This window comes from Oncorhynchus clarkii, chromosome 5 (assembly GCF_045791955.1).
Source record: "Oncorhynchus clarkii lewisi isolate Uvic-CL-2024 chromosome 5, UVic_Ocla_1.0, whole genome shotgun sequence".
Classification (NCBI taxonomy): domain Eukaryota; kingdom Metazoa; phylum Chordata; class Actinopteri; order Salmoniformes; family Salmonidae; genus Oncorhynchus; species Oncorhynchus clarkii.
This window is the reverse complement of record NC_092151.1, coordinates 47531226-47555483: the sequence shown is the minus strand read 5'-3', so window position 1 is coordinate 47555483 and position 24258 is coordinate 47531226. Positions and strand designations below refer to the sequence as shown.

At 48.0% G+C, this 24258-nt stretch overlaps 1 protein-coding gene across 1 annotated transcript; it reads left to right on the top strand.

Annotated features, from left to right (window-relative positions):
* Positions 1-18999: 18999 nt before the first annotated feature.
* On the top strand, positions 19000-19722 carry LOC139409702 (induced myeloid leukemia cell differentiation protein Mcl-1 homolog). The gene is made up of 3 exons (XM_071155104.1): positions 19000-19192; positions 19275-19525; positions 19606-19722. Exons 1-3 carry the CDS (start codon positions 19000-19002, stop codon positions 19720-19722), a joined length of 561 nt encoding a protein of 186 aa, XP_071011205.1.
* The last annotated feature ends 4536 nt before the right edge of the window (positions 19723-24258 follow it).

Genomic DNA, 24258 nt, shown 5'->3' with positions numbered 1-24258 from the left:
TGCCTGTTTTGGAGGGCCTCGGGGCTCCTGTGTCCACCTGGCACTTGCAAAAAGTTGAGGGCTCGGGTTTGAAATCGAGACCATTTCCATCTGTCCAACCGTCACGAGGAGCCGATTGGGCCGAAGTTGCCTGTTTTGGAGGGCCTCGGGGCTCCTGTGTCCACTTGGCACTTGGAAAAAGTTGAAGGCTCGTCTGTAAAATCGAGACCATTTCCATATGTCCAACCGTCACGAGTAGCAGATGGGGTCCGAATTTGCCTGTTTTGGAGGGCCTCGGGGCTCCTGTGTCCACTTGGCACTTGGAAAAAGTTGACGGCTCCTCTGTAAAATCGAGACCATTTCCATATGTCCAACCGTCACGAGGAGCCGATTGGGTCCGAAGTTGCCTGTTTTGGAGGGCCTCGGGGCTCCTGTGTCCACCTGGCACTTGGAAAAAGTTGACGGCTCCTCTGTAAAATCGAGACCATTTCCATATGTCCAACCGTCACGAGTAGCCGATGGGGTCCGAATTTGCCTGTTTTGGAGGGCCTCGGGGCTCCTGTGTCCACCTGGCACTTGGAAAAAGTTGAGGGCTCGGTTTGAAATCGAGACCATTTCCATATGTCCAACCGTCACGAGTAGCCGATGGGGTCCGAAATTGCCTGTTTTGGAGGGCCTCGGGGCTCCTGTGTCCACGTCTCCTGGAGACATTTCCATATGTCCAACCGTCACGAGTAGCCGATTGGGTCCGAAGTTGCCTGTTTTGCAGGGCCTCGGGGCTCCTGTGTCCAAAAAGTCCAACCGTCGCGAGTAGCAGATGAGCTCTTGCCTGTTTTGGAGGGCCTCGGGGCTCCTGTGTCCACCTGGCACTTGGAAAAAGTTGAGGGCTTGGGTTTGAGAGACCATTTCCATATGTCCAACCGTCACGAGGAGCCGATTGGGCTCGACGTTGCCTGTTTTGGAGGGCCTCGGGGCTCCTGTGTCCACCTGGCACTTGGAAAAAGTTGAGGGCTCGGGTTTGAAATCGAGACCATTTCCATATGTCCAACCGTCACGAGTAGCCGATTGGGTCCGAAGTTGCCTGTTTTGGAGGGCCTCGGGGCTCCTGTGTCCACCTGGCACTTGGAAAAAGTTGAGGGCTTGGGTTTGAAATCGAGACCATTTCCATATGTCCAACCGTCGCGAGTAGCAGATGAGCTCCGAATTTGCCTGTTTTGGAGGGCCTCGGGGCTCCTGTGTCCACCTGGCACTTGGAAAAAGTTGAGTGCTCGGGTTTGAAATCGAGACCAGTTCCATATGTCCAACCGTCACGAGTAGCCGATTGGGTCCGAAGTTGCCTGTTTTGGAGGGCCTCGGGGCTCCTGTGTCCACCTGGCACTTGGAAAGAGTTGAGGGCTTGGGTTTGAAATCGAGACCATTTCCATATGTCCAACCGTCGCGAGTAGCAGATGAGCTCCGAATTTGCCTGTTTTGGAGGGCCTCGGGGCTCCTGTGTCCACCTGGCACTTGCAAAAAGTTGACGGCTCCTCTGTAAAATCGAGACCATTTCCATATGTCCAACCGTCACGAGCAGCCGATTGGGTCCGATGTTGCCTGTTTTGGAGGGCCTCGGGGCTCCTGTGTCCACCTGGCATTTGCAAAAAGTTGAGGGCTCGGGTTTGAAATCGAGACCATTTCCATATGTCCAACCGTCGCGAGGAGCCGATTGGGCTCGACGTTGCCTGTTTTGGAGGGCCTCGGGGCTCCTGTGTCCACCTGGCACTTGCAAAAAGTTGACGGCTCCTCTGTAAAATCGAGACCATTTCCATCTGTCCAACCGTCACGAAGAGTCGATTGGGTCCGAAGTTGCCTGTTTTGGAGGGCCTCGGGGCTCCTGTGTCCACCTGGCACTTGGAAAAAGTTGACGGCTCCTCTGTAAAATCGAGACCATTTCCATATGTCCAACCGTCACGAGGAGCCGATTGGGTCCGAAGTTGCCTGTTTTGGAGGGCCTCGGGGCTCCTGTGTCCACCTGGCACTTGGAAAAAGTTGACGTCTCCTCTGTAAAATCGAGACCATTTCCATATGTCCAACCGTCATGAGTAGCCGATTGGGTCCGAAGTTGCCTGTTTTGGAGGGCCTCGGGGCTCCTGTGTCCACCTGGCACTTGGAAAAAGTTGAGGGCTCGGGTTTGAAATCGAGACCATTTCCATATGTCCAACCGTCGCGAGTAGCAGATGAGCTCCGAATTTGCCTGTTTTGGAGGGCTGTGGAGCTCCTGTGTCCACCTGGCACTTGCAAAAAGTTGAAGGCTCGTCTGTAAAATCGAGACCATTTCCATATGTCCAACCGTCGCGAGTAGCAGATGGGGTCCGAATTTGCCTGTTTTGGAGGGCCTCGGGGCTCCTGTGTCCACCTGGCACTTGGAAAAAGTTGAGGGCTCGGGTTTGAAATCGAGACCATTTCCATCTGTCCAACCTCCACGTGCGGGGTATCCAGGAGTTACATAAAGAGAGGAAACGACCAAACCCTCTTCCAGTTGTTATACCCTTGTGTAATCAAATTTACTCACTATACAGAGTGTCACGGTCAGGTAGCGCTTTGTAATCTGTAGTACTGTTTCAGCTTCTACCTACACAGGAAGAAACGGGCATGGAATGGCCACCAAAAAAACAGGCACTTTTCGGAGAACCCACAATCCACCACAATATCATTTTCAAAAATGGAAAATACGAGCCTACCGGTATCGACCCATACTTTGATGGAAACATGATGGGGCGGCTTGAATGGATGACCAAAACAAACGGAGGGAAGAACGTGCAACCTGGTGACAACTCGTTTTTTGCTCGTGAGGCAATAATGCTCGGGCTTCCTTCGAAACAGGAGGCTAAGGTAACATCAGCAGCCAACGCTAAACCCGACAGTGTTGTAGGCTGCAGATCCAACCTATCGAGGTTTGCCTGGTTGGGAGACACAACCAACATGGAATACACCGGAAAGGGAGACAGTCACCAGTGTTCCAGTTGCAATGTGGGTATATCAGACTTCGTGCCAGGTGACACGTTCCTGAATCAACACGCTTTCTTTACCAAAGGAGAGTGTCCATACCTAAAGGCAAACTACAGTCCTGACCGGCTAAAGATTGAGATAGGACAAGAGAGATTCCGCAGGGGGTTCATAGCGCACCCACACGTGATTACTGCCCCAGACGCTTGGAATCATCCTAAAGTTGAAGTGAAGTTCCTGATATATGTCACACTGGCTGAACGGCACTGGTGTTACATGTGTGGAAACTTGTCCGGAGCTCATGCCCCTGATTGTTATAGGAAAATGACACAGCTGATAAGCAAGCTTAAAGATAGTCTGTACGACCTAAAGGTGTAACTATAAAACACTGGTCCTGGAACACTAACCACTGGGTGTATAATTGGAATGTACATGGACCTTGTTTTTATCGTTTACACACAACCGCTAAATGCTTTATTTACCATGTACAACAGGCCAATGTCCCATTGTGTGTACCAATAAAATCTGATCCCTTTGACATGGACATGTGTTATTGGTTTATTCTGTGTAACATACAGTGCGTATATCCAACCCCTTTCACGTAGCCCATGATGTGAACATCAAAGCAATCCCTCATATATAAGCCAATGCATTGTCTGTTCCCATCTAATGTGTCTCTTGTTTAGGGATCATGCAGTCTAACGTGAACAAGGTACAGGTTCTGAAACTGAGACAATATACACTAAATGACAATAACACATCTGGAAAGCATCCAGTGACTTGTTACTTCACCCTAGGGTGCCGGACTGGGCAGTGGCACATGTGGAACACGGCTCCTAGTGCTTTAACCCTGCGTCGAGGAGACCTGTTGCGTGCCTGCATATTAGCCTCAGACTTTAATGACACGGCGAGCCACCTCACCAGGGTACTAGCTGATGTTACCATCGGGGGATTGGGTAACACAACCTGCCTACTGGGACGAGACATAAGTTTTGAGTCTTTGGAGCAAATCCCAGACCTGCAATCTGTAGCTACACAGGGAGATTTTGTGGCTATGTGTATGTCGAAGGGTGTCACATGCGCAAGCTTTCTAGAACACTACACACAGTACCAACAGGATGAGGAACTTCAGCTCGGGGAACAGCTACACTCTCTATTTTCCCAGACCGTAAGCGATATGCTCAGCAAGCGGTACGATGTCATGCATCACTACCCTCTATACAACCGTGCTCTTGGTCTGTACTACTCCGATAAGGTTAGCTTGGAACCCCCGGAACCTAGCCAAATGCTAGCTACAGGGGGACTATTGGACCGCAGTGCTGAGGATCACCAGTCCCTCCATGGGATCCCCTTGGTCGGGGTAGATCATATCTCATTTTCACACTGGAAATACCCCGAAGACAGAGAGGCTCAACTTGAAGAGGATCGAGAATGCAAAGAGCTACACGGTGGAGATAAAGGAGGGTTAGGAGATGAAGGTTTATTGAAACTCGACCATGACGCAAGAAAGTGCTACGAGGAGGTAGACAACTCAGCTGGAAGACAAACTCTAGGTGAACCAAGTGTAAGAGAGATACTCTCCCCTGTCTCACCTTTCCCTACGGAAGGAATGACTGAAATATATACCGTCACCACTTTAGAGACCTTCAACAACCTAGCGGGGACTCTAACAGATAGACCTAGAGCTTTCCCTTATAACTTCACAGTGTATACGAGCCATGATCTGACTTTTGATCACCTGGTGAATTACTGTATAACACGCACCCGTGAGCCCGTAGCAATGCTACCGTCACGTGAGAAGTGGGGATCCGTCAACCCCGTGTTGCTCATGGAAGACCCCGTCGACCCTGCGACTGGTAACACAGTACACCGGTATACGGTTACATCCAGAGGGCACTTGAGCACCACGGTGGCGAACCGAGACAGTACCCCTCGCCTGTGCTACAACGAGGTGTTCCTACCCGGAAGGCCTGTCAGCAGATTGAACTTGGACGTGGACCTCAAGTGTTGCCAGACATGCAACAAGAAATTTGCCACCGAAGCGGATCGCTCCACCAAGCGTAAGGTATCTGAGGCCTTAACAACAAGTCTGATCTTGGTGATAGTCGAGTCTCTGGTGAGACTTGTGAAGGTAAAGATGATCGAATTGGAGACCGATCCGTCTCTCAGAGAGCTTGCAAATGTGGTTGGTAAGATCGCTGTGTATGTCAGGGCGTCCTCTGTCAAGGCCAAGCTGAGCCTCAGAATGCTCTGGTATCTTCCGATAGAACTGTGCAGTGTTGATGGTATAGAGGCCTACAGACCTTTACTGGACGAGATGGAGAGGGTCTCCATGAAGTACGTTCTACTGTCTTACCCTGCAGACGCAGACTCGTGCGGGCTCTGCAACCTTGGACATGCGATGAGAAAGGGACCTTGTAACTCATCTGGGTCCGGGTATCTGAGGCTCAACTGTGATCTTGACAACAGGCGTTCATCCATCGACAAGGGCCCGTACTCGTTTAGGAAGTCTGTTCGGTTACCCAACTGTTATAAAAATAACTCTATGTTTGAGTACGTGGATACGTTCAACACCCAAGACATTGAAGACCCGGGCTGTGATGACCCCCTGTCCCTTTCAGTTGGCCTTTCCTCCAACCCTATACTATCTGATGTAACATCACTGGGGAGTCGTTTCCGATGCGTCTTAAAAGATCGGGGATACTGTCAACCTTTCCCGGTGTCCGAGACCGAGGGAGTGCCGAATCAAACCAGGGTAGAAAGTGAAGCTCGGAGACTAACATTGCTGTGGGGTGTCCCTGTGACTATCAGGAAGACCGGATCTGGACTCTTTTGTGTCCAGGCGAATGAAACGTCTACAACCTACCCTTGTCCTATACACAAACGAGTACACTCAAAGTCCAAGCTGGGCGCTCTGGTGTTTGCTACGCACACTAAAGCGAAATGTTTTGTACCCTGACATGTATCTATGTATTGTGTATGTATACAATGTGCTTTTTTCGAATAATACACAACCATACCAACCAGAATTTCATTGTCTTTTATTTCACATTTCAATACCATCACTGCATATCACAACATACTATACTGCCTATGGCATGGATATCACTGACATTCAGTAAGCAGAGTGTAACAATATAAAACAAACAGTAACCATCGCCATCAAGTCCTAAGTTGAGTCAAAGTGGGCTCCGGTCGTAGGGGGCCAAGACCCTGTCTCTCACGGGGGACGGCTTTGTCAACATGATTAAATATTCTGGTCGTGAGAGCGTCCGGATAGGCATGTAGCTCGTCTAATGTATGTGTAGTCTTTCCTAATGTGACTCCCTTTGTATCCAATGACGACCTAGGGCCTCGTTGAGCTACCTCGATGTGCTTCCCGTTGATGATGCTGCCACAGTCCTGTCTGCACCTCCTGCCTCTGAACGGGTTGTTGGTCATGAACCGAGTCCTCTTTCTGTATTTGGCGCCGTATTGACAGTAATCGAGTCTGACAGCCCTGGGGTCTTTACAAGACATCTTGAATCCCTTGCTCTTGGCCTGGGTGACCTGCTGACATGTTTTCTTCCCAACACCATCATTCAGCCGCTTCACAAACAAGCTCAACGGGTGATTGTCGATGTCTTCGTAGAGCCTGTGCGAAACCCATCTCTTCCAGAGCAGACTGGAGTCTGGGTTTTCCACAAAGTACTGCATGGTAGGGTTGATGGTATGGAAGTGCTCTATGATGTCTATAGTCTTTTCCACCAGAGAATCTGCGAGCTTCAGGTTCCTCGGGATATTGGCATTAGTCCTTGCTATGCTGTAGTTTTCACAAGGTGGTCCGGCGACTATAACGTCGGGAGCTGGCCCTTGCCACTCTGTGACAGGGTCCCACTTTCGTATGTCTACAACGATATCAGCCCCGTGTCCACCGTCGATGTCTAGCCTTCGCACGTTCCATCCAGCTTCGACGAATGGCCTGCAAATACTGCCCGTGCCGTCGAAGAGACTCAGGAGTGTTTTCGGCTTGGTCGTTTCCATTGTTACCGTCCCAGGCTCGGTCATGTTTACTTTCTTTTAAATTAACAGATTCGTTAATCGGGCAATGTCCACATGTGATAACAATGGCCATTTTCCTGCTCATCCGAACATATCTGCTAACAGCTCTGTGTTTCTTGACTTGTCTGGGTAGCAGGATACGTGATCATATATTGGTAAAGACCAATTTACACAACTGCCGTAATGATGTAGAATACTGCACCGAAATATACGACCCACCATTTGCTCTTGTTGGGTGCACCAACAGCGGTGTTGGACTATGTCTTTACAGGTGTCCTCTGGGGCAACCAGCCATGCGTTACAAGGACCCAATAGGAAGACGATGTGCAGCCGTGTGTCCTACAGGCTATTTCCTGGGGATGTTTGGAAGTGAAGAGACTTGTAACCTTCACAGCGTCTATTGTCCAAAAAATGAAAGTGTGATCCTACCCGGCACATTCTGGCATAACACGATTTGCGGTAATCCTGAACATTATAAGGTGCAGGACCTCTTCACTGAAATAAGTTCGAAACACCTCCTTGATACGCTCAAGGCTCTGACTACATCCTGGGTGCGGGACATGCCTAGCTTCATAGTTGAGAGACTTTGCAGAGACATGACCGGTTATGAACGACTGACCCAGTGTATGTTCAATTTCGAAAGAATGTTACATGGCATGGGTTCCCCAGCTGAAGCATTGTACTACAAGCTGAACCAGCTGTCTCTTTACGACACCTCCAAGCAACTATATGACACCGTGGTGAAACCATTTGTTACTGGGAAAGATGTGGACCCTGCCTTATCCATTCAGTTCCTAAACACCAATCCTTTGTGGATAGGGGAACATGACATGCTTATCGTAGAGACCAGACTCATCATCCCCTTGGGCATGGAGAAAAGGTACATACCTAAACTGCTATATTGGTTCAGGGGCAAGCCTTGGGGTAAGTGGGTGTTGAGGGCAGACAGTCTGGGTCATGTTTCCGGGCAGGCTCAATATGAGATCGCTATAGGCCAGAACTGGACCACCATGACATCATTTGGCTTCTTCGTGCATGTATTCGATATCTCCCTGGTCATAGAAGACTTCACCTGCGGCCGATGGAACTCCTTACACGTCAAGCTCGAACTCTATGACACTCATCAGGAAACCATGCTAAGGCTACAAAAGAAAGTCGATGTCAACTGCCTGTGGAAACCAAAGCTACACCAGTCCTGCAATTGCAAACATGCTCTGCTCCACTACGCAAACCCCGATGGGCTGTGCTCTCCTACGTGCATCACGACCCCGTTCGCACATGTGTCAAAAGGAGTCGAGGGCAGCAACAACGACTGGACGCTAGAAATTACACACCAGGAGCCCCATGTCTCGATCGAGAACCAAGGCAGGGTTGTATATGGCTCGGTCCCACCTAAAACGGAACGATTCTGTCTAGTCACAATGCATGTATTTGCCCTCTTGTCTGGACCAACACGAGACAACCCGTCCGCTCCTCTAGACATGATGAGATGTGATGTCGTACTCGTCGACGTCGAAATTCTAATGGAACACCTTCCCTTGAGTCTCAAAGATCTGTACTTGCCCATAGACGTACGATCCTTATCGAAGTACAACAGTGTGAAAACGTCCCAGGTGTATATACCACTTGCGGCCGAGGACACCCTGAAAACTATCATCCGCCAGGGCTGGGGGGGTAAGATTGGTGTGAAGCTTAGCTTCCTACACTCCATCCGACCTGACCCATACCAGGAAGAGCTGGCTGCTGTACTTGACTGGATATTAACCTTGCAGTCCCAGTTGAACCGAGGTCCTTGGGTGATAGTTATCAACGTCAACGTGGAGACAGTAAAGGCTTCAGACTTTGATATTATCAACAACCTATACGGATCAAGGTTAGAGTTGATACCTGGGATCTCAGCATACCAGATTGCCGATGTTATAAGGGCCAAAAGGTACTACACCGATTACAATGTGGAATACGCGACTAACTATAATTACTTTAAATGCAGTAACACAGAGCGATGCTCTGGACCTATAACCATATATGACAATGATAAAAACATGCTTTACAATAGCCCTGAGGATGAGCCCATTCCAGCCTGTCATGACACACCAGTAACAGGCATGAAGTGTATAGTGTGTAGGGATAGAGGCATAATTATCATCTGCCCTTATATCTACCATCCAGTAGACATTGAGGATGTAGCAGGGGACACTTTGCCGTTTCAGCAGTACACTCCCAGTCATCAGTATGGCAATCACACACAATCATACCCTTTCGAGTCTGAGCAGGAGCAGGCAGAGGCTGTGCTACAGCAATTGGGTCTACTCGTTGCATCACATGGAGCCTTTCTGAACCTGGACACTATATCCATATTCACTCAGAGGAGGACAGGGTGTGAGCGGGTAAGACCCGGTCGCTGGACCATAGGAGAGTACACCGCCGGTGACCCTTACACACTCATGTTACCTCGTGAGGACGAGTACCCGGAGAGGACAGGATTGTTTGTATTTGAGGAGCTATGCAAGCTATCGAACAACCGAGCCGGGATAGTGGTGACAGTGCCATCGAGCGACTATATCCCAAACATTGACTGCAAGTGGCCGATGTTGCTCAACAGACATGCCGACCATGACCATGTCGTCTTGGATGACAATAGGGTCCATTATTCTATGCGAGACCTTGCCGGAATCATAGCAGACATGGCTAAGTGGGGGGTGTGTAGATACTCACTGGGATACCTTGACTACACATTTGGTAACACCGAAGGCCTGCCGACCTTCACTGAGCTCTCAAACATAATCAGCCTTACAGCCACCAAGCTCCGCACCTTACATTACCGGTACACCAGAAACTCCATGTTTGGAGACGGAGCATACTCTTCCGCTCACGTGGATGGAGTGTACAAACTGGAAGGGGCAATGTTTTTCCAGCACGCCACCCAGGGGACACCTCTCACCAAAAGCTTTGTCCTCGTTCCCGGCATGCCTAACCTGAGATTGGGCTTGTCCTCAGACATGAATGTAGGCGCTCCTTTACCCGTTAGTGAACACATCATCCGGAACGCTATCGAGAGAGTCAAGTTTATACCCTACGGAGCACAGGCTATCAACCTCAATTATAAGGACACTGTAGCCTTCGTAGATCAGGATAGGGACACAATTTGCATCCATACACATTCTACCATTGTAAGGGACAACGGTCTCCGGTTACCTTCATTTGGTATACAGAGTGAAGCAGAGGATAGCCATACAAAAGGTTGCGAAACCTACATTAGCGGTGCTGAGCATCGCGCCAGGCTATTGGTTTCATTACCCATCACCAGATATTGGAGACAGGCTGTTGTCCAGAGTATAGTGGACTGGAGCAGCTGGCTCGGAACATCTTCACTTACGAGAGAGGAAGAAGATTGGCTGTCCAGCAAGCAAGTCATGAAAAGTAGCATCACGAGGCCCTATCGCCAAAGCTCAAGGGGCTTACCGGCAATCATTGACACTATGTACTTGATATCGGAAACGGTCAAGTGCATCAGAGGCTCCAGTACTTGCATAGAGCTGGGAGACTATGTGGATAACAAGTGGCCACAAGGGGGCACCGGTTATCCGATTGCCATCTCTAGCCATATGGAGTCAGCAGAGGAAATCCTTATTAAAATGATAATCCATGTTAACCATGGAGCGAGACGGGTTTCAATCCCATGTGAACTCAACCCGTTCTCTTTCGGATCGGAGAAAGTGACCTCACCTCAGCCCAGACCGGGTTACTATATGCAAATAGAAGAGCATCTGGTCTCAAAGGTGAAAAAATATATGACAACAGTGGGACCTCTCACCGGGTGGATTGTGCAACCCGTAGCATTACTATATTGCCCTGAACATGACAAGATGCTTGCTGACCACATACCGTCCTCAGATACTTTCTTTCAGAACACCTACAATTGTGTGACCATGATGAACCACTCTGTCAAGGCTCGGAGCGATGTCTTCTCTCGACTCGGTGCCTTGGTCGAAGAAAATGAGAAGATGACAGTAGAGACACTGAAGCATGTGATGTATATGTCAACCCGCACCTCTGCACTATGTCTTGTCTCGACTGTACTAGCTGTACTAATCAGCATTAGCATACTCACAGTGCTTTGCTCGATGTGTCAAGGGAGTCTCTATAGCCAACATCGATATAGGAAACTACAGTGAACCCCACCACCATCGACATGACGAACTCCAGTGCAACCTTGTTCAGATCCATGTATATGCTACTGTTAGCTCTGCTTCCTATTGTTTACCCTGTGTCTAGTCAAGAATCACCTGTAAGCGCAGGTGCCGGGAACCCCAGGCTGCAAGGTCTAGCTTCAGGACCTGGCCATGTCATCGGAAACGGTAACGTGTCTCCCGACACCCTCGACCACAGGGTGATACTCAACCCAGGCAGATGGAAGATACGCACACAGGGGAGGCGCAGCTCCTATACTGCCTACCATTTCTTTATAGGCCTCAACTGGACCCAACTCGAAGTAAAGTACCCAAAATGTTCCCAGGTTGCCTGCAGAGGGTTACCTCAGTCTCATAAAGGTTGCGATCAATTGTGTTCCTCAGGCACCTGGCATGATGCAACTATTACATTGTCAACAGCCACGCTGGAATACAATAGGGCCATGACATTGCTCAATGCAGCCTTCAACGATCTGGCTGCTCTCATGGACACGCGTATCAGCAACAACCACAACATGGCCGTGTCCGACCCCGTGTCCAAACTCTTGTCATACCAGGGTAAGGTCTTGACTTGGGATCCTCATGTGGTGGATGTGATGAGATACTACAGGACCTTGATCGAAGGAGCAATCGAAAATGTAGTTAACAATTTTCCCAGCACCTTATCATACGATCCCCTCAATGCAGACCCTCTCATGTACAATAGGAGGCCCCCGGGGTCCAACGATACCAGTAGGTTCAATGGGCTGCTTGACATATGGAAGAGCGGCGCCTTCAAGTTGGCCATACAGCTCAATGCCATCACGTTCGCCTTCCAGGGAGCCCATCAGCGCTTACTGTCTTGCGCTGAAGGTGTACTGAGGTCAGACATGACTGGGTGCGAACCGGGCTTCATCACAGAGTTTTACACCGATATACCAGTTGCAAGCCGTTCCCTGTCCTCCTCTAGGCTAGTGATGGTAGTCAGGAGGGACAGTTGGAAACCCGTCGTGCTCTCGCAATGGTACATGGCCTTCATAGATTCCTCAAGGGGCAACAGGACTTGTTGGCTGGACAGGTACATGGTAAACGACATGAACTACAACTACAGGATGCCCCAGTGTGACCCGAGAGGGGTATGCGAACATCTGAACCCCGACGAGGACACGGTGTCAGCCTGTGAAGTGAACTACAAGGGTGAGATAAGCTTGGAGTGTCCCCTGGTGTGTGGTGCCCCGTGCTTCGGACCTATCTGCTACGAGGCAAAATCAGACATGTTCACCCTGAGGAGCACATCAGTTGGAAAGCCTGATACCGACACAGCAAACGATGTGAGTGTGGTCAGGATGACCAAGAGTCCTAGGATACTGTCTAAGGTATACTCTCTCTCCGATTTAGACATATACACGTCTATCGCTAGCGTTCGGAACCTATCAGCTCAGTCGACTCTGTTGCTCCAGCAAGGACAGACAGTGTTACAGGACATCATCACCATGGATGCCATGGCTCGGAAATACATTGACAAAGTGCGAGCCGATACAGCATCGCAATCACAGGGAAACAAATATGTCGACTGCGAGCTCATGATCGGCCGCAGTCGGTTCATGGCTGCTGCTTCAGTCACCCTCTCAGCTCTAACCTGCCCTTTATTGATAATTTTAGTTGTAAAAGTGATGGTTGGTACAAAGACTCAAGATGTCCCGATGAGGACAACCCGGAGCATTCGAGATCCACTCCTGTGAGTGTAGGGTTGTTTTTTTTTGGGGGGGGGGGGGGGGGGTGAGTCTGTAGTCTGCACTGTAACAAAAAGCCAAATGTTGTAGGCAAGAACCATACAAAGTGTAGTCGTTAAGCAGATCAACGGGCCAGATCAAAGACTGATGTGTCAGACAATCGTCAGGTGTAGGTGGTCTATCTAAAGTAGTAGTAAGGGAGAATTGGTTATTGCCGTATTTAGCCTATTAAGTGTATGCGGTATCCACATCATCTCCAGTGTTGGTCGTTACAACCATGGCGTTGTCAGCTATACCCTTGAGCTATCTACTTGTTACCCTATCAACTGCCACCATCCTGTCTGCAGAGGGTCAGCTACCAGTCTCTACTACTTCGTTACCCGAAACATATGGGTATCTAACAATTAGACCTAGTATGACAGTAACCACACATGCAGCCTTTACAACTGGACCTTGGAATGCTGGCACTACAACCGAGACTGTTAATGCCAGCGGTGATATGGCCACGGCCCTTAATTTCGTTACACCTGACACAGCGACCAAGATCAATGATGTTACCAGCGAGCCTCCTTCTACTACTTTCACTTCAGCTCCAAGGTTTAAGGCGCTTCCTAACCCTACTGCTACACCTCTGCAAATTGTATGTCCAAACTCGAATCCTCAACACTTTCTGGCCACTAGCTGGCTTATCTTGACAGATGAGGACATAATGTACAGGTTATATCGCATCTCGCAACAGGGCGATGTCACCAAATACAAGGACTGGTACAATACACAGTCGGGGATGAAGGTGACCCACAACGTAACAAGTAAAGACACTCTAATGATATACGGTGACACGTGCAACCACACTGCAACCTACCAGTGTAAGAGGTCGGCTAGAGTGGGCTACACAAATGAAGTGCACAGTTTCTCTGTTTCAAATTGCACCTTTGCGAGGAAAGTAGATATTGGATCCCATGTTAATCTTTTTGCCCCTGTAAACACATCACCACGTCTGACAGCGGCCAGTTTCACACTGGCTATAGGACCTATAGTGTGGTTCATCTCTATGTATTAACCTTGCTAGCTTCAACTCCCGTGTCCTGCATAAGATACCATCGGCGTCCCTGACTTGTACATTTACATCGTGTTAGGACTCCACTCGGGATACATACAATGGCTTCTGCTAAACCTCCCACTACCAGAACCAGAGCCTCTGCCAAGGTTACTGGTGTGCCACCGAAACCGCTACCCTTGATCCCTGAGCATAACAAATATGTCTACAAGCCAGCCCCGATGAATGAGTTCGTACAGAACATTGTAAGGAGTGCGCGCGCCAAGAAGGTGAAGATTGAGATCCCTACGACCAAGTACGGCACTGTCAAACTGGTGCATGTCTTGTCTTCCGCTACAGACGCCAACGTCTGGAGTCCCGAGTGTGAGAAAGCCTTGGCCAATAGTCTCCCCTTGAGAGAACACCACAAAGCCTTCCTCTCACACAACATGTTTGTGACCATGATCGGTGCTGTGGTTGCCAGAGCTCTAGAACAAGCAACCAGGAGTTGTGCTGACACTCTGGATCTGCTGGCCGATCGCTATTATGTGAGAAGCATTGCGTGTCACGACTCTAGCAAGACCAGTGCAATTGAAGCAGCTGCGTACTCAGGTATCATGGCCATACACATGGACAAGGAAGCCCTGGTTGTCAATCAGAAGAAACGGACCCAGCTCAACAAACGTTACGGAGGTAACCAGACCGAAGAAGAAGTAAAATCATGCTCATTGGAGAAGCTGTGTATTGACAACACAGCTGACATGTCAGCCATGGCAAACATTGGATTCAAGCACCATTATGATAAGAACCCCCATCACCCTGAGCACTTTCCTCAGGGTGAGATGGACGATATGAACCTGGTCGAAGCAGTCGTTGATGGCTTGGCCTGTATATTCGAAAGAAACAAGACACACACGAATGTGAAATCCTGGCTGGACATGTACTTTGTCGACAGGTTTAAGGGTCACAATAAGGACCTTGCCCTGAACATCATTACAGCTCTCGGGATATATATCACGGATGCAGATTATACAGCCCTACAGTCTTTCCGGGCCTCGATATTCTCTATCATTGGAGAATCTATCCCATGGTCCCATGTGACGATGACGGAGTGCTGCAATCACAAAGCGGATAACGATAACCCTTTACCCTGCCGTGATTTCACATCATGTTTTGTAACTAACAAGTAACCTCACGGATGCTTTATTTACTTGTTCTGTGTAACCTTTGAATCTCTATTGAAGCCGATATGCTCTTCACCTATGTTGCTTGTGACATGTATATGCGTGTACGTAAGATACTATACAATACTTTGTACCATGAATAAAGAAATGTCTAAGCTTGACTCAACGTGGACCCGTGACATGTCTTTATTCCTTTCTGTGTTGGGAGTCCCATGACACAGTACCATTGAGTAGATGTCACTTGGTACTGCTAGTGGGGGATATCTGTAGCTAAGATAAATGGGGTAGAAGTGTTTCACTGTAGATCCCAGACCTAAACTCTGTCCTTCAATCAGTGGGTGTGCTAGGGTGACCATCTCCATGAACATTTCCAAGTCCTGAGGATTATGTCCCGATTGAGGCAAACACTCATCTTCCCTCCGACACTCACAGGGCTATCTGACACCAGGTTTCGTTGCCATTAGCCCGGGGTGGACGTGTAGCCCGGGGTTGGACGGGTTAGCCGTGGCAGGATGCAATGGGTACAGTTAAATATCCAAGGTGGTTATGAAGGGTGAGGATTTAACTACTGCTTACACCCACCATCAGGGGTCTAGGAGGTCTGCAGATATTGAAATGGAACCCCTTAATGTAGATTCTCAAAAAACACGGTCTTGTACTACAACTGCAACAACTCTTGCCCCAATCAAGTCCAGGAGGAAACAGCACCTTGTCCCCCGTGAGCTGTTCAGGTACGAGCAAGACTGCACTCCGTTTACCCCTTTGGATCGCCATGTGTTCATATTTCCCAAATTGGACTTCGGTATGCCAGAGATGGGTAAGGTTGAACTGGAGCGAGCCTTCACCGACCAATTGTCTCTGCACAGTACAAACGCTGCAAACGAGACAGGGCTAGATCACCCTAACCCACGGGAGCTAACCAATGATATTGTCACAGAGTACCAGAACTATCGGCTAGCGGCCGTCAGTTGGTTTGCTAAGATAATAACAGTCGACATGATGTACACCCAGACGCACCACTCTGTCTTTATGCCGGCTGTGAATGTCATGGACCGATACATAACCACCTGTGTCGACCTCGGTGAGGAACCGTCTCAGCTACTGAAGAACATCGCTAACATCCGAGCTGCATGCCTATCGCTCTCAATTAAGATGCATGCTGTGTTCACGGAATGTGATGTAAAGGACTTGTGCGAGCACAGGGACTGGGTAAACAAGGCATGTGTTATAGAGTCCTCCAGAGATACGGGTAAGCCCAAGTTCAATCTTTACATCTTGACAGATGAAAAGGGGATACAAGAGGCTGAGAAGCAGATAATTACCAAGTTGAAAGGAGCCGTGTTCCCTGCCAACGGTGACAACATGATCAGTATACTGTGCAAGTATCTTATTCTGGAACATGTCCTCGGACAAACGTCCCTTACCCCGTCACCTATCGATGTGCTGAATGAAAGTGTCATACTGGTAGCTGCCAAGCTGTTTTCTAAACGTACATTGGACATCAGGTTGTTACGCTTCAAGAGTTGGAAGTGCATCGCTGTATGCTGCCTGCTCGGAGTGATCAAGGTATGCACTATGGATCCCAAGGAGGGACTCCGTCTGGAAAGCAGTTTGATGTCGCTGTTGGAAAAGCTGAAGCCTGGCGAGTTCACACAGAAGGAGCTGTGTGACCTTAGTGAGATGTTGACTCAGGGCTGTGTGGTATGCAGCAGTTCCTTTGTCAACCCTGATGTGTACAAGGCTCTACGTAAGATATCATCTATGTCTTGCTCCAAGTGTAGGAAGACCGCTCTTGTCAGGGGAAAGGATGATGACTATTGGACTAGGCAAACAAAGGGAAAAGGGGTACCTGCTAATAAAGTGGCACGGTACTCTGTGTAGTGTAATGACACTTGGTGTATAGTGTGACTATGTAACCTATGTAGCTAATGATGATATATGACAATGTCCATATTCCTATGAAATAAAGTAATGTCATAACAGATCCTTACACAATGTTTCAAATATAATGTTTTATTATTCTCAAAGTACAATACAGTCACATCACATGTATATAAATAGTATCAACAACTCCAGGGAGGAAAGGTGCAAACTGACATCCCTCAGAGCTGTGTACCATTGTCAACATATACATTGCCTAAGTGTGTTGGAATAAAATAGCTCATTTGGACACCCACCCTGGGTGTGATATCGGTTAGACGCTCCGTTCCCAGTCCTATGGCTTGCCTTAGGCTGATCCAACCAGAGTCCATACACCCAAATCGTATCCCCTTATACAACCTAGGGACATGGCCCCTTGTGTACTTGTATAAAAGACCGAGATATGTTGCACCTCGCTATCAGTGTACTTTACACAAACCATCAGTACCTTTTATAACACCTTGTGGAGCGTAGTGAACCATGCAGAACCCAAACTACAGCAGGACTACACTGGAGTGTGTCCCAGAAGTGCAGATAATTCAGGGGGTTGCAACGGTCGTGACTGTCTTCGACCATAGACTTGAGGTGGACAGTAACCAGACTATAACCCCTCAATACACCACTCCAGAAAACTGTTTCAAAGGTCGGAGGAATGAATATGACTTACTCAAAGACCCTAATGTTATGATGCGCGTTGATGGAACATATGACACATATAAGTGTGCTGATTGTAACATAGTACTGTCTGGATACAAAAGAGGTGACCCTGGATTAAATGAACACGTGCGACACGGGGAAGGCCAGTGTCGCTATGTGAAGCTCCAGTACAGTGGACGTGAAAAGGAGCTTATCATCCTACAAGGGAGGCTGAGGTTCCAAAGTGGGATGTTAGCATTCCCTGACTTCATGTTGTACTCGAACGACGGCTACGTTACAATCGCAGGTACAAAACATTGCATCATCTGTACATCGCCACCAGACCAAGATCATTACATGGCATGTCCTGACATTGGTAACCGCGTCAAGGCAACGTTGAAGCATCTGAAAGTGGCAGGGTCTATCGACAGCACTCCTTTGTTCACTAGCAGAGGACCTGAACATGAGTACAGATGGGGAGACCTCGAAATGGATAGCTCCTTAGCTTACGGCAGCAAACACTTTGGTGTGTACTAGGAGAGTCTGCCAACATGTACCACCTTCCAAATACGGTTGACACACACAAATGTTTCATGTGTAACCTCGAAATCAAGAACTTTGTTGAGAATGACACCCTGCTAGGTGAGCACATCTTTCACGTGTACAACACAAGCGGACGCTGTAAGTACCTTACCGATAGGTACACGAATCGAGAAGACGAGATGATGCTCTTACTGGGGAAGGAACGGTACAGGAGGGGGAAGATTGCATTCCCTGATAGCATCATCACCAACTCGGCTTATGGGTACACTTCAATCAGCGACCTGAACCGCTGCGTTGTCTGCAGCGCCCTCACCATCCAGGGAAGGTACCTACCCTCCCAAGGACATCACCCTCACTGCGATGAAATGACCAAAGAACTTCGGATGAGGCTGAAGACTTTCACTTTTATACCTTGACATGTTGCCCTTTTTTTTGTTGTTGCACATTACCTTCTACTGTAACAAACATTGTATGAGCATACATTCTATGAGCATGGCCGATATCATGTACGGTACTGGGATTGTAGTGTTGCTTTATTTAAATAAACGTAACATGAAGTACGCCTTTGATATCCTCTTGTCTCTTTGTCCTGGTCGACTGCACAAGGCCGATGTTACCCCTGGTGTAAATGTTGCATTCTGTCAGTGTTGGAGCTAGCGTGAATAACTCCCCTCATGTATATATAAGTGTCAACACGTCTGCAGACTATCATTGCAGTCATAGGTGTACCATAGGCTACCATCGACTCATAAATGCACACAATCATGCACACAATGAAGATATCACATCAGGAAATATACCAGCACCAGACCGGAGCCCTGGACACCGACACCAGGCAACTCATTAAATGTGTCCTAGGACAATGTACGGGACTTCTGAAACCTAGGTGGAACGAAAGCAAAGCTCTGTCAACAATGAGTAGAGTTATCGGGCAGTTACTAGAGAAGCACAGATACACATACAACGGTAGGTATTGTGTTACGACACCAACAGCTAACCCAAGCCAGTGACAAAGTAATTTAGCATGTTTGCGCTATGGATGTTACAGGTATGATCAACACACTCTATGTGGATGACAGAGGGGATAACGTGAAGTTCCTCAGTGCAGTAGCCCATAGCATCTTTGAAGACGGGACCGTCAACTGGGGCCGTGTTGCCAGCCTGACATCTTTTGGGGCTGCGGTGTGCCGGTACTTGAGAGGCAAGGGGAGAGACAACTGTGTGGATTTGGTGGGAGAGGAGATATCAGAGTACCTGGTCACTCACCACAAGGACTGGCTAGTCAAACATAACTCCTGGGTACGTTCAGTAATGATTGAGAGATGCCAACATTTGTCTTGGTATACCTGTAATCTAATATTTATTTTGAAATATTCCAGAATGGGTTCGTGGAGTTCTTTCCAGTAGCAGAACCTGAGTCCAGATGTCGGAACATCATCATGACCATTTTTGGATTGGCTGGTATTGGGGCAACAATGACCTTCTTGGTTATGTGACTCTCAGAAGAGTCCTTTACCTGTTACCACTTCACACTTGATGCTTCTCACCATAGTAGAGATTGAGTATGATGTTAGGCATATGTACCGTAAAGGCTAATAAAGTAGTGAACCGCATTTGTGTTTTTTTGTGTCTATCATGAGCCTGCGTCAGTTGTACAAAATAACACGAGTGCAGTGCACAACTACTACACAAGACAAGTACATCAAGGTGTACAATTTATTTGCAATGGTTTACGACAACAGTGGAGTTACATATATGTTTACAATGGTATAATACAACAGTGGATATATGGATATGTACAATGGTGTAATAAAACAGCGTGGATATGTACAATGGTATAATACAACAGTGTAGTTACAGACAGAGTGAAGTCATATGCAGTACATCAGTGATAGACTTGGGTGTAGGACAGGTACTGTCCTGTTCACAATCTTCCTGTTGGAAACCAAAGACTGTTTCAGGGTTGCTGTCAGAGTCCTTATCTAACCACAATAAGGACTCTAGTAGACTGTCTGTGTTAGTCCAATCAACCCTGCCCTCAGGAATGTTCATCAGGATGTCCTGAGTATCAAAGGTGTAAAGTGGCAGGTCCTCGGTGTCCATACACAGCACCTGGCTTTTGTGAGAGTCTCTCAGTGTGCCCTTGTACCCATGAAACTCAATGTTGATGTCTATACACTGCACTTCACCATTGGTACAGTCTCTCTGTGTACCGTTCCACTCCACCGGGAGGCACACAGGCTCTAATATGGAATTGGTCTCTAAGACATAGGACTCGGATATCACGCCATCATTGTCGACACAAAGCAACTGGCATTCAGAGGAGTCAATCTGGATGATCTGGGTGTCAGAACCAATGTCATTAGCGTCGATACACATACGCGCTGGTAAGTTATAGGACTCGGATATCACTCCATCATTGTTGACATAAAGCAACTGCCATTCAGAGGAGTCAATCTGGATGATCTGGGTGTCAGAACCAATGTCAATAGCGTCAATGCACATAACCTCTGGTAAATTATTCTCCACGACCTGCACTTCAGAGGAATCACCCCATATCCTTTCCAGAGTCCGTTTCCATTGGGAGTCCGATCGCAACGACCGTGGGGCAGATGTGTAGCATCCTACCTTCCTTTTCATCACAACACCAATTACGTTCAGCACCCCGAAAATGTCATACATTCTACGTTGTGTAATATCAAATCTCGTAACCAAGTCCTGCAAGGTGAACATCCCTGGGTTATTGCGCACATGCCGATAAACCGTTCCAATGTTTTTCTTCATACTAGATTTTCTAAATATCGGCACCTGATACCTTTGTCGTTTGCATGTGTATATCTTCCTATCTTTACTCAGGAGTCCAATACCTTCCAGGGCGCAGAGTACGTCATATAGTCTGCGACTGCCATTGGTGTCTAGATTAAATAACGTGATGAGAGAGATGTAGGTGAAAGTGTTCAAGTTCTCCATTAGGTGTAAGGTTTGTTTTGTAAGTGTGGCCAGATGTGCGTCCTCAGGTACTGGTGACTGAGACATGGTTACTACTACTATGACACAGGGTAACGTAGTACAGTGTCCTTGGATGGGTGGAAGTACCCTATGCTGCCTAGTAGAGAGACTCAGTGTGTGGTGTTACAGTCTGGCCAACAATGCCTTTAAAGGGGTTTTCAGTAGTCCATTCATCCAACACCAACCATGTGTATCAGCCTTGCCTATAGTGACTCGTCAGACCAGGGCTATAGTATCCAACAACACCCCTTGTCCAAACAAAGCTGATCCCTCCACACATGGCTACATGGCAACTATGACTCCTCTCCGCTTAAGACTTGTAGATCCAACCCAGACCAATTCCTCTAGCCATGCCTAATTCAGGACTGCTTAATTGTTACACCCTGTCCAACCATGAGTTTCAGACCCTGCCTATAGTGACCAATCCAACCAAGACTATGGTATCCAACAACACCCCTCGTCCAAACAAAGCTGATTCCTCCAAACATGGCTACATACACCCTGTCCAAACATGAGTTTCAGACCGTGCCTATTGTGACCCCTCCAACCAAGGCTATGGTATACAACAACACCCCTCGTCCAAACAAAGCTGATTCCTCCAAACATAGCTACATACACCCTTGTCCAACCAAAGCTGACTCCTCTAACCATGGCTACATGGCATCTACGGCTCGTATCCGCTTAAGACTTGTACAGCCAAGCAAGAGTGATCCCTCCAAACAAGGCTGACAACTCGAACCATGGCTAATTCATGCAACCAAGGCTGAATATGTCGACCCTGGGTGGTGTCCAAGGACTGCTTAGTTGTTCAGTAGCATAATCAATGAACCTTGCTCTTGCACTGCTCACAGCATGCCCGGTCTACATAGTCCCTTTGTAATCATTGTGAACCATAAGCAACACTATTGTGTTTTTGGCCGTTGCTAATAGGGTGAGGAAAGGAACCGTGGGGTGTATGTACTACGCTACTTTCTCTTCTGTAGAGGTTGTATCTAATGGTGTACAATAGAACCCATGGACACAGAATAACTCTGGTATCATTGTTTATTTCGATGGCAATTACAACAGATATGGGTCACAATCATTTCAGGAAACACAAGCAAGTCTACCAGAACAAGTACAAACCGGCAATTAACAAGGTGCCTGAGACTTCAAACGACGGTATGTGTCATAAAAATAATCAAACTCTGACTTCGTCTGAAGATGTGAAGATGAATAAAGATGTCCCCAGTGTTCGGTCTTGACAAATATCCTACGGCAGTCATTCTTCAAGTAGCTGAACACAGTGTATCCTTCTGGGTAAACGTGAACACGTCTCAACCCCTTATACTCGTTGAATATGTGGTCGCCATTGCAGAACAGGAGGCTTTTAGTGGTACATTCGTGCCGCTGTTCTACCTTGTACAAGGTACACGGGATCCCGACCAGCTTCTCGACCTCACAGAGTGTCATTGGCATCATAGTCTCGAAGTAGCCACGGATTGTAGTCTGCTGACAGTGGCACTCAGTTAGGCCCATAACATGACAGTTGCATAGCAGGTCCGGACCTTGGTCTCTGGCAGACGGGTACACCCAGATGTGTATGTAACTGCAGGTCAAGTTATTCAGTCTGGCACCTAGAGCCTCCAAGGCAGAAGGGACGTACGGGTCCACGAGAATACGCCACTTGGTGGAGCATGCCAGCTGGGAAGACCTAGTAACAACACCCTTCGGCTTAGTTTGCCTCAACACGGTTTCTCCTTCCAGTGTCAAACTCGATACACCTTGCATCACTGCTGTATGGTCACATACCTCCATTGATCCAGTATACATAGAGCACAATCACCTTCTTGGTATAGAGGTTGAATACAATTGTGAGTACTAAGGAAGAATCAGAGTGCATGTAGTTGAGTCTGGTCAACGGACCCCTTGAACAGTGACACTACCTTCTCCATACCCACACTGAAACATCCATCGGTGGATACAACCTCCCCCTACACACAGTGTAGGTTGGATACATGAACCCTAGCTTGACATGTCCTACTGTCATATCTGTGCTTTATTGCTACTCTAGACTCTATAACTGAACCTTGGCCAGGTAATCCAACCTCCCATCATAGTTGTGTCTCACATCTTCTAGGCTATCATGTTTCCTATAAAAGCTAGTGGTGTAGATACTCTTTCAACAGTAGCTTCTGAAATGGCATCGAACTCAAGCTTCAATATCAAACCCACACAGGAGCCTTCAATGTTACCACTGGTATGCCAAGGTAGCAATCGCTTCCTGATGTTAACTGACGAAAGCAGCCCCTGGCTTCGGGCTGAGACGAGTGATACGGCCGATAAGACCGATACAGCTAATGATATGTTCAACCGTATGGTCGGATTTGCTACATCAGGCCCTCCTTTCACATTAACTTTCAAAGTGATGATGTCAAGCTACGACAGAGTCAATACGTTTATCTCTGTGGAGGGCAACAGAAGAATGATGGCCATGTTGCAGGATATACACGAGTGCCCGTATAGGCACAGCACCTATCACACCTATATGTATAGGGCTCACATGGTATCTAAGTCATTTATAAGCGCTGTAGGTGCTGCTGCTGACAAAGCTCCAGGAACGTCTTCTTCGGTGTCAAACTGCTCCGGCGACGTCAAACAACCAACCCAAGACGACTTTGATGTTTGCCTTACCATGGAGATTGATCAAACTCTACAGCATCAGACTAGGATTGAGACTGGTCCTAGGTGTTCCAAGAACATGATACTCATCTTGAACAAGGGACGGTGTTATAACATGGAAGACATCTGGTGCGCAATGAAGAATGTGGTGTGCCGAGTGTTGTTATCTACCTACCTGCCACTCTGCGGACTAGATGGAATGGGGAGGGATATGAGCAAGATGATGGAAGGAGCAAGTGTGGAAGGGGCAAGCTCGGAAGGAGCAGGTGTGGATGTAGGACAACCGGTAGCTGCCACGGATGAAGGGTCCGGTGTGGATGTTGGACACCCGGCATGTAACAAATAGCCCAATCTGCATTGCC